This window comes from Panthera onca, chromosome D1 (assembly GCF_046562875.1).
Source record: "Panthera onca isolate mPanOnc1 chromosome D1, mPanOnc1 haplotype 2, whole genome shotgun sequence".
NCBI lineage: Eukaryota > Metazoa > Chordata > Mammalia > Carnivora > Felidae > Panthera > Panthera onca.
In genome coordinates, this window is record NC_138348.1 from 43717621 (window position 1) to 43731757 (window position 14137).

Genomic DNA, 14137 nt, shown 5'->3' on the forward strand with positions numbered 1-14137 from the left:
CTGCACCAACAATGCCCTGGCCATCCCTCTAACCACTCAGAACACCTGCCAGGACTGTTGTCAAATCCTCGGAACTCAGCCTCTTTGGGAGCAGGGTTTCTACAGATCAACCTGAAATGGTGGAGACAAATGGGCAGGGAAGCAAACGCAGGCTGAGAGCTCCCTTGTGCAGGCGCCCCACTGAGCACCGCGCCCACGTTGTTGTATTGCACCATTGTATCCACATTGTTGCGCTGCATCATGGCAGCTCCATGAAGGAGGAGGCGTCCCCATGTTATAAAGAGGAAAGCAAGGTTGCTCCCCAGCCCCCTATCTGGCTCCCCAAGCCCTACGGTCCTCCCCCTTGGTAAGCCAGTCCACCTTCCCTGTTCAGTCCTGCAGGAAGGCTGCCTTGACCAGTCCAGGCAGGCTGGGTCATTTGGCCACCCAGCCTGAGGAGGGTCCCTCTGCTCTTATTGGGGTGTGTATGGCTCTGGGGCCTTCACTCCCTCCTGGGCCCTTGTTTTCTTCCTCCAGTCTTCTCCAAGGTGGGGTTCAAAGAACACTGTCTCTCCTTCTGGGCCCCAGAGGTCACTGAACATAGAGCTCCTGAAAGACTTCCAGCCCCACCACCGACTGGCCAGCTGTGGAGTCTCTCTGCTTTTACTGAGGCCACTTTCCCTTGGCCTCCCTGGGAGCTCCTCCTTGGCCCTCTGAGCCCAGCTCTATGGCCTCCTTGCGGCTGCCTTCACCAGCATCCCACGCAGAGGTTGTGCCATCAGCCTGTGGCCTCTGACAGCCATGGGACAGCCCTTTCCACTGTCTAAACTTCTGGTTGGGGCACCTGGGTGGCTCAGTTGGTTAAGCATCTGACTTCGGCTCAGGTCATGATCTCACAGTCCGTGAGTTCGAGCCCCGCGTCGGGCTCTGTGCTGACAGCTCAGAGCCTGGAGCCTGCTTCTGATTCTGAGTCTCCCTCTCTCTCTCTGACCCTCCACCGTTCATGCTCTGTCTCTCTCTGTCTCAAAAATAAACAAACATTAAAAAAAATTAAAAAAAAATAAAAATAAAAATAAACTTCTGGGCTTCTCCCCGGCCACCCTCAGTGGGAGATGCTGGGTATGCTGTGGCCAGGATGAACCAGACCTCTGAAAAAAGGATAGATTCTTGAAAGACCCTTCAGATACCTCTGGAGCAGCCTTTACTGTGTCTCTGATAATCTCACCCCTCCAGCCCTGTTGGTCTGAGCCCTGCCCAAGCCAACACCCACGGCCTGGCTCCCTGGAAGCCATTCCCCTGCAGTCCCCACTTCAGAAGGGCCAGCTCTTCTCAAGGCAGCACAGTGTAAAGTACATGCTTTAAAACCAGCCAGACTTGGTTCTAAAGCTCCACGTTTATGAGCAGAGGGGACACAGTTCCTGAATCTCAGGTTCCCCATCGGTAAAATGGAAAGAACGTGAGGACTTGAGCTCTGGCCCCACCCAGCTTCTCCATACTGTGCACCGGGTGGCGTCTTAGACCACGTCAGCCCCTCCTCCTGCCATGTCAGTGCCCCCCTGCCCACCGGACTGTAATCTTCCTCAGGCCACTGATTTTCTAAACCCCAGTGATCAGCCTTGCACCTGCCATAATCGTAATAGCTACCATTTGTCAGTGTCTATCTATCCTCCTCTGACAGTGCTAGGAGGTAGAATTCATCATGCCCATTTAACTGAGGAGACTGTACCTCTGGGAAGGTGAGTAAATTCCTCAGGGAAATGTAGCACAAGCTCATAGGTGGAGAAGGCTGGGTTCCAAACCAGGAGAGCCTGCCTATCAAAGGCCATGGTTTCCCCACTGCCCTGGGCTGCTTCTCGGTGGATGTGCCATGAGGGAGTGAATGAGTAGCATGATTGGTGGGCGATGGACTGAGTGAATGAATGAGTGAGTGAATGGATGACCGGATGGCGGAAGGAATGGGGAAGCGGATGCCGAAGTGACTCCACGGAGTGAATACATGAATCCACGATTTGAATCTAGGACCACACAAAATCCCCAAGCCAGGCAGAGCTCAGGCATCACGCGGCAGAGCGCCTGGTGCCCTGGCTAGACCCACACTTCTGGCAGTGAGGTCTGTGCATGATTTAATGGACCCCTTCAGGGTTGGAGGGAATTGGGGGTGGGGTGGGGGGGGAAGCCACATGACAAAGATGAATTTCACCAAATCCAGCACATTTCTCACTGCCAATTAATTAGGTGGCCTCAGTGAGGAGCTCAGGCCAGTAAATCAGCGGAAGGCTGAAACTTTGACATTATCTGACTAGTGCATGAATTGGGCCTTGTGAGTGGGTAGCTGGCAACAGCCCCGGGCACCACACCCCCCCATCCCGTCTTTGCCTCACCGGTCATGCTGGGGTTTCTACAGTCCAGCCTGTCTCTAGGCTTCTCCCCCCTCCCCCCTAGACACTAACAACAGCCGGCCTCACTGGAGCCTCTGAGGCCAGCGCTCAGCAGCCCAAACCACACAGGGCATGTGTCGGCAGGACCTGGGGGAGGGGGCGTGGCAGGGGTGAGAGAGGCACTGGCCCTTCCTGGGTCTAGAACTTCTCATAACTTTGGAAGCAGCATGATAGGAGGAAAAGAAGGTGGAAATCGGCCTCAACATGTCAGATTTGAGTCCTGGGTCTGCATAATGGTTCACAGCGCAGGCTGGCTCTGGCTGGGCAGAACTGCCGTTACAATTACAAGGCTGCTAGACCAATGTTTAGCTGTGTGCTCTTGGGCAAGGTGCTTCACTTCTCCAAGTCTCCCATCCTTCTAGCAACAGGGAGGATAATCACAGCACCAGAGGAGTAACCATCATCCAACACAATGAAAGGGGGGAGCTGAGCAAAGTGCCCACCCAAAGCAGGTATTTGATGTATGTTAGTTATTGTCACGATGTGCTCATTACCTGTTAGGACCAGGGTCAATGAACGTTTTCTGCCGAGGGCCAGATAGTCAATGTTTTTGGCTTTGTGGGGCTGTATGGTCTCCTGCAATTACTCAATTCTGCTGCTGTGGCACAAAAGTAGACAGTCAACAGCTACGCAAGTGAGCATGCCAGTTCCATTAAAATTTCATGGGTCAAAAACTGTAAATGTGAATTTCGCATAATTTTCATGTGGCACAAAATGTTATTCTTCTGATTTCTTTTTTAACTATTTAAAAACAGAAGAAAAAAAAAAACCATTCTGAGCTCATGGCTGTCTCAAAACAGGCCACGGGCTGAATTTGACCCACGGGCCACGACTTGCCGCCCCCTTGCACTAGAATGGCAGCTCCATGAGGACAAGGGGGGTTGTCTGTTCTGTTCACTGCTAAACTCCCAGTACCTAAAACAGTGCCTGGCAAAGAGCAGTAGATAAGTATTTGCTAAAAGAATGAATTATAAGCCGTGTATTTCTGTGCGACAAGTCATTTCCGCTCTCCAGGTCTCCGCTTCCTCATCTGTGCAAAGGGGACGCTTGCACATGCAGGCGAACATCAAATGTAATTAGGAGGCCTGTGGAGCCACCAGGCAAGCTCAACGGCGGTACAGTGTAGGCGCTGTTCTGACCACCAGGGGGCTCTTCTCAGGCCGACCTCATCCCTCCTCTGCCTGGCAAAGAGGTGTTTCAGGAATGTCTGTGTATAGAAAGTAAGTTGCCAGGGAAGAGGGGAGTGCCCAGTTAGGACTACCTTCTCCTGTGCCAGTTGGGGGTGGGGGCTGCTTAGCACATTGGCCAGGAGCAGCGAGGTGACCTTGATTTAGCTGCGGGGGCTTTTAGGCACTCTGAGAGTATCTAGTGAACCAGGGAAGAGGTGAGGTTGACTGGGCATTAGACTCAGGCAGACAGGGTCCAAATTCTGGCTCTAGAATGTACTCTGTGACTTTAGACAAGTTACTTAAACTGCCTGAGGTTCAGTTTCCTTGCCTTTAAGATGGAGACATAAAGAGAGCTCACCTCACAGGGTTCTAGTGAGTTAAAAAGGGATATGTGTTGGGGGCTAGATCAGCACAGGCCAGGACAGCCCCTGCAAAGATGCATTCATGCCTTCTAGCTTTGGAGCAGCAGCAGGAAGGTGGAAGGAAAAATATCCTCCAGACTTCCCAGCTGCACAGGTTTTTAGCTCTAAACAAACAAACAAAAAAGCCCTGCTGGTTTTCTTCCCTGGATTAAAAATTTCCTGCTGCTCTGCAAACTCTCTGAAGCCAAGAAATCCACGGCTTTTGGAGGACTGGTGATTTAAATCCCTTCTATTTTTTCCCTCCTGTTCTTCCCAGTAACCAGCAGGAAAAGAAGATGAAAAACAAAACCAGTCTGGCCATGTTTCCACTACCCAAGGAAGGAGATTTTGTGGGAGAAGAGAAGATTATTCAGCACGGAAAGTTGGAGGTGCCCAAAGCATTTACTTCCTGGAGCCTGTCTGTTTTGTCACTGCCCCCTTTCCCGTTCCGCTGTCTATTTAAGCACACATATACAAAGGCTTCCACCCCTGCAGGAAGGGGCGCTCTGCCCAGCGGGGTGGCGCTAGCTCTTCCACCATCTTGCTTTGGGACCTCAGACGAATTACTTCCCCATTTTGATCCACAGCCTTCTCATCTGTCCAATGAGCCAAGTCCCCATCTATTCTCCACCCTCAGCTAAAAGCATCTCTGAGTCCATGATCCTACAACACTGTCCCATAACCTGAGTAGATTTGGAAAGAGGCAGGTGGAAAGTGAGACGACCCTCTGACTAGGAGTCCAGACCAAAGTGAAGACACTGGGGGTGGGGGGTGGGTTTTCTGGGAGCTGGGACCAGACTGTGGGACAGGGGTACAGAGGAAGGAGAGCATTTTGCTTGCCCCATCCCAATACAGACCAGACTCAAGATACCCCCAATCTCAGCCCTACAACCTGGAGAGAGTGGGGAAGGGGGTGGTAGCTAGAATTAGTCACATCGCCCTAGGTTGGCCAGGGGCTGAGGCACCTAGGTCTACCAGATCACTACCTTCCCTCTGGCCCCACTCATCCCGTGCCATGTTGACCCAATGAACACTTGGACTTAGGCTTCAGTTTCCCTTACCTAATCCCTCTGTCTTGGTTGAGCCCTACTTGCTTGCCCGGGCCAATGTCTGTCCTTCTCTTGCCCACTCTGTTCCCCAGGCAGCAGGATCCTCCTCCTTCACTGGGGCCATGAGTGAAGAACCAACAGCCCTGAACTTTGACACCACTCCACACCCTACCTGCCTGCCTCCTGCTGTGTTCTTCCCACTGGACTGTTGGCCTCTCTACCCAGGAAGTGCTGAGTACCCCTCTGGGCCCTGCCCTTCCTGGCCAAATTCCTCAATCCCTTTCCTTTTCATCAACTTCCATAGTCAAAATCCTAGCAGCCTCACTAGAGCAATGCCTGGGAAAAATAGGTTCTTAGAGGAAGAAGCCCAGGTGGTCACCACATCTGTCAGGCCCCGCCCACTACCCACCTGACTCAGAGACCTTGAGCCCCACCCAGCCAGCCAGCTGTTCTCTTACCTTCTCCAGCTGGTGGACACCCTCTTCCACACAGCAGATGGAGGCCAGCGTGCGGAGCGCCTGGGGGTACAAGCACCGGAAACTATCCTGCCGGCAGACTTTGAAGAGGGCTACGACACCACCCTCCTGTCAAGAAAAAGAAAATGTCACTTCACCTCCCTGTGTCACCTTTCCTGGGGTTGACTCAAGAATAATTGTCATCCCTCATTCAGCTGATATGCTTTTGGGTCTTTAGGGCAGCAGAATATGCCAACCCAAAACACATCACTTTGCCGTAAAGATTATTTTGAGCTGAAGGCAACTGAGAAGAAGCAGATATCAGAGGTCTCTGCCCTCCTCCTATTTGCCAGAAGGAGGACATAAATTTACAGAGATATCCCCCTTTCCCTTTCTATTAGGAAGGACAAAAGTTAATCACCAGAGATAACTTTAGACCCTTACAGCCTGGAGATGCCATCAGGGGAATCCTCATAATAAACTTTACCGACCATCCTTCATCTATCGCCAGTTTTCCATAGATTTGCCTTCCTACAACTTGCCACTCTTAGAGACTCAAAGTGCTCTTCAGGTTGCCTGTTATCTGTTTTTTTAGTTCTCTAAAAATGTATTGTTCTCTTGCTAAGAGGCTGTATAAGTTCAAGTTCTAACCAAGCCTCTGAGTCACTCATCTCTGAGTGTTCCCATGTGTAATCGTGATGCATATGCTAATAAACTTTTGCTTGTTTTTCTCTTGTTAAGAGAAAATTGTCAGCCCGATTTATAGGGCACCAGCCAGAGAACCTAAGAAGACGGTAGAAAAAAAAGAATTCTTCCTCACCTAAACTACACACACATACACACACACACACACACACACACACACACACACACACACTTCCATGCTCAAATGCATACTGCAATGAAATGCCACCTCCAAAAGTAATGTCACCCTTGATGGTCCAAACTGGAAGCAGGACTGTCCGAATGCTTCTGAGGCTGTGGTGCCAGGGGCTAGGGCAGACATATTTGTGAGGGCCAGCCTCAACACCAGTCAACACTGTTTCCACATACCTGGCAACTCCCTCTCAGCAGCCTGTCACAGAACAAGCCTGGAGTCCTCAGAAATAGGTTCTAGAAGCAAGTCTGAGGCAAGTGAAGGGAACTGAAGCCTAGTGCCCTGTGCAGGTTCTCCCTCTGCCAGAAAACACCATTACTTCTCAGATCCTTCCAACCACCATGGCAGGCACTCAAAAAAGGACTTTCATTTATTTATATCAATACTAGAATTTATACTCATTTTGTGAGGGAAAAAAAAGCAAGCCAGATGGGTGAAATCATTCACCCAAATCTACATCATCCATGTTTTCCCTTCTTTACTCTAGTTTGCAAGAAAAAAAACCACAAAAAAAACCCTTCAGCAACAAACACCCTAGCTGAGTGTGAGCGCATACTTGTTTTGTGACAGCTGGGCATGGAAACACTTTTAACTCGTGGAGACTTCACCGCAGTCTGGGAGGACTTCTGGGAAGAATCCAGAGGTAAGGTGAGGCACTCATCCTAACTGGCCATATTTATTCTATAGAAATCACTGGAACCACCATGGCTCTTAGATCCCAAAGCAGATCCACCAGGCGCCTAGCAAACCTGTGGCAACACCACCGTGGATGTCCAGAGCAGGAGAAGTTGGACACCCTACATTTGGCTTTGCCCTGTTTCCTCCATCATCCCCTTCCCCGAGGCCTGTAAGGGTGCCTGGGGATGGCAGCAGTAAAGAACTTGTGAAGATTGATCTGAACTTCGCCCTGAGGGCACTCGCCTTTAACCTCACCACCCCTGGCTCTAACTAAACCCGTTACATTCTGTTCCCCAAACTGAAAAAAATGTAAGAAGCTGAGTCCAGCAAAATATCATCCACTGTCAGATTTCTGAGAACTCTTTCAACAAAAAATGTACCGAGCACCAGGCACTGTTTCATGTTCTGGGGGCGCAGCTGTGACTGACAGCGCAGATAATGAATGCACAACTAGAAGAAGCCACAGCGATGACTTCTAGGGCCCAGCACAGACTCGCTGCAACAAGTCCTCCCAAATCTTTCCTTCCCAGCGTCCCACCAAGATCAGCCTGGCAGCTTTCTTCATTCTAAGAGTTTTGCTGCTTATCACTGCAGGCACCAAGATGAGTTCGTAAATTCTGACATTTTACAATCAGCTGAGAGCATTCTTTAACTTCCGTATTCCTACTTCCTGTTGGGGTGGTTCATTTGGTGGGAAACGGGCACATCATATATGGCTGATAAATTCATCCATGCAGCCAAAAACTATTCATGGTGCAGTATACGTCAGACGCTGGGCTAAGCACTGAGCAAGACTGCCTTGGTCCATATTGAACTCAGGCCCTGGCAGCCAAGGAGTCATGGGGGCTGTGGAAGGGTCAAAGAGAATCACTCTGATGTTAAACACACATCACTCCTCTGATGAAGATATAATCTATTGTGCAGCAAGACACTTACCCCCTCTGACTTCCTGCTTCACCATCCTTTATCCCTGTCTTCCTACTTTCTCATGGTCTCTGGGACATCTGATGAGGGTTCCACATAAAGGCCTTACTCAGAGTCACTAAGTAAAATCAAATTAGTGTTTAAGGTAAGAAGAAACAGAAGTCCTAAGTTCTCCCCAGCCAGCCTGGCTGGTTATTATTGACCTCCCTCCAGATATAAGTTATGTATACACATATATGTGCTTATGTATGTAGGTACATTTATATATGTGTGTTCACATATGTATGTTTATATTTTCATGTGTGTGTTTATATTTAATCATATATAGTATAAAATATTTATATGTATGATGATAGAGACGGTAAGGGACAGGTAGATACATGATAGATAGATGGACAGGTAGGTAGGTATTTACATCTGGACCAGACAACAAAGAAATGGTACCAAAGAATGCCAGACTGAGAGCCAGGATCAATGTGGCAGGCTTCCTTTGGCTGGGGAGGCACTGAACTCAGCATAACTATATTTAAGCCTCAGTACCCACTTGCATTGGGTCCTCATTACATTGTTTGCCAAGCCTGTGAAAAATAGCTTTCTTTGCATTTTTAGCTGCTGGGAAATCTCAAGGGAAGAAATGCTGAATCCAGGCTGAGGGGATTCTGGTTCAAATCCTGACTTTGCCGCGGGTTAACTTCGGCACAAAACAGGGTCACGGCAGCTACACAACCAAGCTGTTGGGGGAACAACTGAGTTCATGTATGTGAGAGGGCCTCACCCAGGTGAGGGTCAGTCTATGGAAAGCTTCCTCGTTCGAAGAATGTCTCAAACCTTCATAAAAGGTATCCCAAGGGTTAGAATACATGGAAGGGAGAGGACGAAGGAGGCTTCAGAGGAAGGTACATGGAATAGTTGTGTGGACCACCCTGAAAACCCCTCAAGGACCCAAGAACAGTGCTCATCTTAGAGTAGAGCTGGGAATCGCCTGAGCTAGCAGAATTGCACTGTTGGCTAGAGCTTGTTTAATTTTATAGAAAGCTATGGGCTCAAAGCCAACGTGTATAATGGTATCTATTATTCAGACAGACTTGGGATAAGCTGTCACAAAGCTGAGGAGGCTACTTGTGGGATGTAGGCTAGTGATGGGGGAAATAATAGAAGAGCAGGATAATTGTGACAAAGCACAAGGGAGTTTGCTCTGCTCTGCGCTCAAGAAGGGATGGGGCTTACTACTACCATCACAGGGAGGGCTGGGCTTGTTCTTTGGTCTTCAAAGGAACCCAAGAGGCTGAGAAGGCAGACCTCAGACAGATGAAGGGCCCAAAGACAGACCACACTGGGCCCTGAGGAGGTAGGTGGGGCAGGCCACTTCGAGGCCCAGATTTGCCCCAAATTTGTCACAGTGTTGGGCACACTACCTGAGCATCAACAGTGAGGATGCTGTGTAGAGTGCACCAGGGGCTCCCAGCTCCTGTGTCACTGTCAGGACTAGAAACCCAGACATGGTGACTCCACTGGAGGAACCAGTCTCACCCTCTTCCAGGCTGGGAAGATGGGAGTCATCACTGAATCTTCTCTTTGCTTCAGCCTTCTGTCTACTCTCTCCCAAGGACTCAAGACACAAGAAGACTGAGATGAAGATTCTGGAGGCAGAAGATCTAGTTAAAATCCCAGCTCTGCACTTAATGTGCATGACCTCAGACAAGTTATTTACCTTCTCTCTGATCCTCTGTTCCCTCATCTCAAAAATGGGAATTATAATTACAACACATCATCAGATCATTGAGAGGATCAGATGGGATAATGAATGAAAAGCTTAGCACAATGCTTGGAGAGGAGGAAGGATGCAGAAAATAACAAAGGTTGTAGAAGGCAGAGAGAAGGGCAGAGGAAGGAACAGGAGGAGAAGAAGGAAAAAGAGGAGGAGGGTTGCTAAGAGGCAGTTCAGAATAGTAAGCAAGAGCATAGCTTTTGCTGCCAAGCAGGCAGTTTCAAATTCCAGTTCCCTCACTTACTAGCTGTGTGACTTTTAAAGCTCCCTAGCGATTCTAACATGCATCAGGATTGAGAACTTCTGAGTCACTCTTAGGCCCAAGAATCTAAAGGGCCAGGATGAAACCAGAAGTCACCACTGTGGGCTTTGGGACCATGAGCTCTGAAGTAAATAAACTTGGGCTCTAATTCTGACTCCACTCTTGATCAGTTGTGTGAACTTGAGTAAGTCCCTTAAACCATTTCCTCAATTATGGATGAGAACAACTTGATACCAACTTCCTAGGATGGTTTTGTGATTTAAAGCAAATAATGTCTGAATGGCATTAAGCACAGTGGACGGCAAGACAGCAACGCTCAAATGTTACCTGTTGTGGTTATATGCGACTTACTGCTCCCCTAAGCAGGGTTGACAAGCATTTACCCTTCTCTTCCAGATTTCTTTTTTTTTTTTTTTTTTCAATATATGAAGTTTATTGTCAAATTGTTTTCCATACTCCTCTTCCAGATTTCTTTAAGGGCTTAGGTGAGTGATTCTGAGAGTGGCCATGCCTCATGACTACCTGTAGCGCTCGTTAAAATGTGGATTCTCAGGTCTCATCCCAGGACTTCAGTAAATTTAAGTGGGGGCAAAAGGATCTGTGTTTTCCAAAATCCCCTGAGGGATTGTGAGACAGAGACAAGGCTGGGGACCACTGAACCACAGCATCTTCCTGTGGCTGGCATCATACATCTCCTGAAAGACATAACTTTGTGTCCAATTAGATCACTAGTTCTATCTCCATGGCAATGCCATTTGTCAAGTTAAAAAAAAAATGAGCAAAAATGAAATAGAAGACCCTGGTGAGAGCCTAGGATCATCAATTGCCTGTATTTACACTCAGTGTCCGCACACCAAGCGTAGGGGCAAATTAACCATGAAGCTGGTGAATTAGAACTCCCATTGTAATTGATGAAAACCACTGTTACCCTCAATTTTGTCTTCTCATGTGGTACTGCAGTGGCTGCAGGTATTTTGGGGATTCATCAAGAACCTGAGTTGGGGGATATGTTTTGTTTGGGTTTGGTGAGATATGTAGAGATGAGAAAGGAGGGTTGATATACCTAACAGATACCACATTAAGAGGAGTATAGGGATGAGACCCTGGGGGCACTGCTTTCTTCTCAAGAGGGAGCTGAAATCAGAGGGTCTAACCACTATTAAAGATGGAGACACCAAGGCCTTAAGAGGGGACGTGACTCTTTCAAGATCATACAGCCAACAACTTCTGGAGCCAGCTATTCCCACCAAACTAGCTCCCTCCCACTCTCCCCAAGCCTGTCACTTTGGCCTCTAACCATGAAGCTCACCTTGGCGATGATGCGGCACAAGGGAGCCCCCTCCTGGGTCAGGCTGAACAGGTTCCCTGTGGTGGATTCCGTGGTGTAGATATTGTCTGAGGCATTGATTTTTCTCACCAGTGCCTAAGAAAAGATAGCAAAGTCTGATGGTTACTCACTTCATCTATCCTCCACTAATCTTCCTTAATGGAATACCAATGGATCCATGCTCCTAAAAGCCCCCTAGAAATTATAATCCTGCCCCATTCACAGTCCCAGTATGCGGGTGGTGAGGTTCTAGCTTTGGGAAAGACATGAGCCTGTATGAGGTCTGAGCTACATTTCAGAAATACGGGATAATTTCAACCCCCTGGGGCATCGACAACAAATGTGCCCCATTCCAATCGACAGAAAATCAGCTCTCAATACTGATGGTCTCAACAGGTACTGATTTGTTGTTCTCCTGGCTTCAAATGAAGACAGAAACCAGCAGTTAAATTCAACCCTAAAGTTGAAAACCAAGGGGTTGCTACCGCTATGGCCAAAGAATTGGTTTGTTTGGGATGACTGATAGCCAACAGGTGGGTATCCAGCTGGGTAATGGGTTCAGGGGTTGAGTCAAGAGAAGTAGCCTCCAACAAAACAAAACAAAACAAAACAAAACAAAACAAAACAAAACAGAGAGAAGTAGTCTACAGTAGCTTACTCCTTGGGAGGACATTTGCATTGTATAGCCAGGCCAAAATAGCAATACTGGGATTCCTGTCTAAGAGTGGGTAACTCAGGAATGTCACCCAGCTCCAAGCTGAGGGAACTAAGGTTTGTGGTAAGAAGGCTAGAAGTGACTGGACCTAGGACCCAGGGAGGACCAGGAAGAAAAGCAAATGGAAAATTCATCAACAAATGAGACATAAAGATTAGTTTAGCCTATTTCTGGGAAAAAGCTTTTTCACATATCTTGAAACTACTTCATAATCAGCCATTTGCTTTGAAGCATATGATTCATTGATTATAAATGATTCCTACCTGCTAATTAATTCTAGTTGCTGGAGTTTCTCCTGGGAGATGTGGAGACAGTGATTCAGAAGACTTGCCCTGGGGGTGCTTCATGCAAGAAAGTCACACCTCCAGAGCAGGGGGCTCTGAGCAGTTGCTATGTTATTTTAAAATATCAAAATGGATTTGTTTTTTAATTAAACCCACCGTTATGGGGAAAAAAAAAAACACTTAAAAGGAAATAGATTTGAGTTCTAGTGCCAGATTGCCTTTTTTAACACATTATGTTGATGAGGAAGTGTGCCTGAGGTTGAAAGCAGGGACTCTGGAGTCAAACTGCCCTGGGTGCAAATCCTGGTTCTGCCATGGTGTCTGGGTGCCCCAGAGCAAGGAATTTAGCCCTTCTGTGATTCAGTTTTCATCTGTGTAAAACAGGGTGGAATTTACAGCGTCTATCTCTTAAGGTGGCTATACCCATTTATTAAGGTAGCCAATATACAGGGGCTCCTGGGTGGCTCAGTCGGTTGAGTGTCGGACTTCAGCTCAGGTCAGGATTTCACAGTTCATGAGTTCAATCCCAGCATTAGGCTCTGTGCTGACAGCTCAGAGCCTGGAGACTGCTTCAGATTCTATATCTCCCTCTCTCTCTGCCCTTCCCCTGTTCATGTTCTGTCTCTGTCTCTGTCTCTCAAAAATAAATAAACATTTAAAAAAAATTTTTTTAATAAAAGAAAAGGCAGCCAATATATAAATAAAGGACTTCTAAAGGTACTTGGCACATGGAAGCAAAATAAAATTGTCAGCGGTTACCATTTTGTGATCTTGGGCAATAGAGAAAAAAAAAAAACCCTAGGCCTCAGTTTCCCCATTTGTAAAATGATTAAAATTAAGTGTGTTTAAGGCTCAAGGTAAATGACTCTCTTTTTCTCTTTATTCAAACTCATAAAATACTTCACACACACAATAAACTAATTCTCTACAGAGAGCAGTCTAAGATTAAGTGCATATTTAATCAAGCAACATTAAATGTAAAAATTATTCCCTAAGGTTTGATAGATGCCTCTTATAAGATATTCAACAAAAGGTAAAATTAATAACCAAGATTTGTTACTGCAAGTCTCTGTAATGAACGTCCTTCTTAGAATCCTCCCCCATCATACCGTAAGCACTTACGTAAGTCATATTAATGCTCACATGAAAACACCGATTTAATATACTGGGGGCTTGTACCTAAATCATAATTACTCAGTGTTCCTGATTAGTGTTTGCACTTCAAGCAAATTAGCATGACGTTAAACAATTCAACCCAATGTCTTTTGCAATCATCTGCTAACACTAGACCATTTACGCCTGAGAATAATTTCTTGCTAATGTCTCTACGCATGTATACCGTAATTATGCCTCAGATTATCTCAGTGAATCAGCTCTCTGACAATGAAAAGTTGTAATCATCCTTTTCATAAAGATAAATTTGGAAAAATTTGAGATCAAAGGCCCCACTGAAATCGTCACAGTATGTCAGAGCTGAAGGACCCTCAGCAAGTCTTGTCCAGCCCTCACTTCACTTGAGGAAACAGAGACATAAGAAATCTGACCAAGGTCAAGCATGTGATATGTGGTGGAGTTAGTTGGACCTGAACTCCTGTGAATCTGACTTCCTGTTTTCCAAGTTCAGTGAATCCATCTCCTTCAAAGTCGGCAGGACCTCACCTGGACCAGCAAAGATAGAAGTCTCAAGACAAGGAGAATATTTGGCCTCATTAGCAACTCTCCCCAGATTGGAGAGTGGTTCTCCATCCTGGGTCCCGTTAGCATCTGCAACTCTCCACCCTGTGGAAGCCAGAGCTCCTGCTGCAGGGGGC

General features: G+C 47.3%; 1 protein-coding gene across 2 annotated transcripts in view; it reads right to left on the reverse strand.

Annotated features, from left to right (window-relative positions):
- INSC (INSC spindle orientation adaptor protein) overlaps nt 1-14137 on the reverse strand; it is a 128864-nt gene that overhangs the window by 38874 nt on the left and 75853 nt on the right. For both annotated transcript variants that reach the window (XM_078433261.2, XM_078433260.2), the window contains exons 6-7: nt 11310-11423; nt 5495-5620 (exon numbers count right to left, since the gene is read on the reverse strand). In XM_078433261.2, the coding sequence (XP_078289387.1) occupies nt 5495-5620; nt 11310-11423 (240 nt within the window). The remainder of the gene's footprint in view (nt 1-5494; nt 5621-11309; nt 11424-14137) is intronic.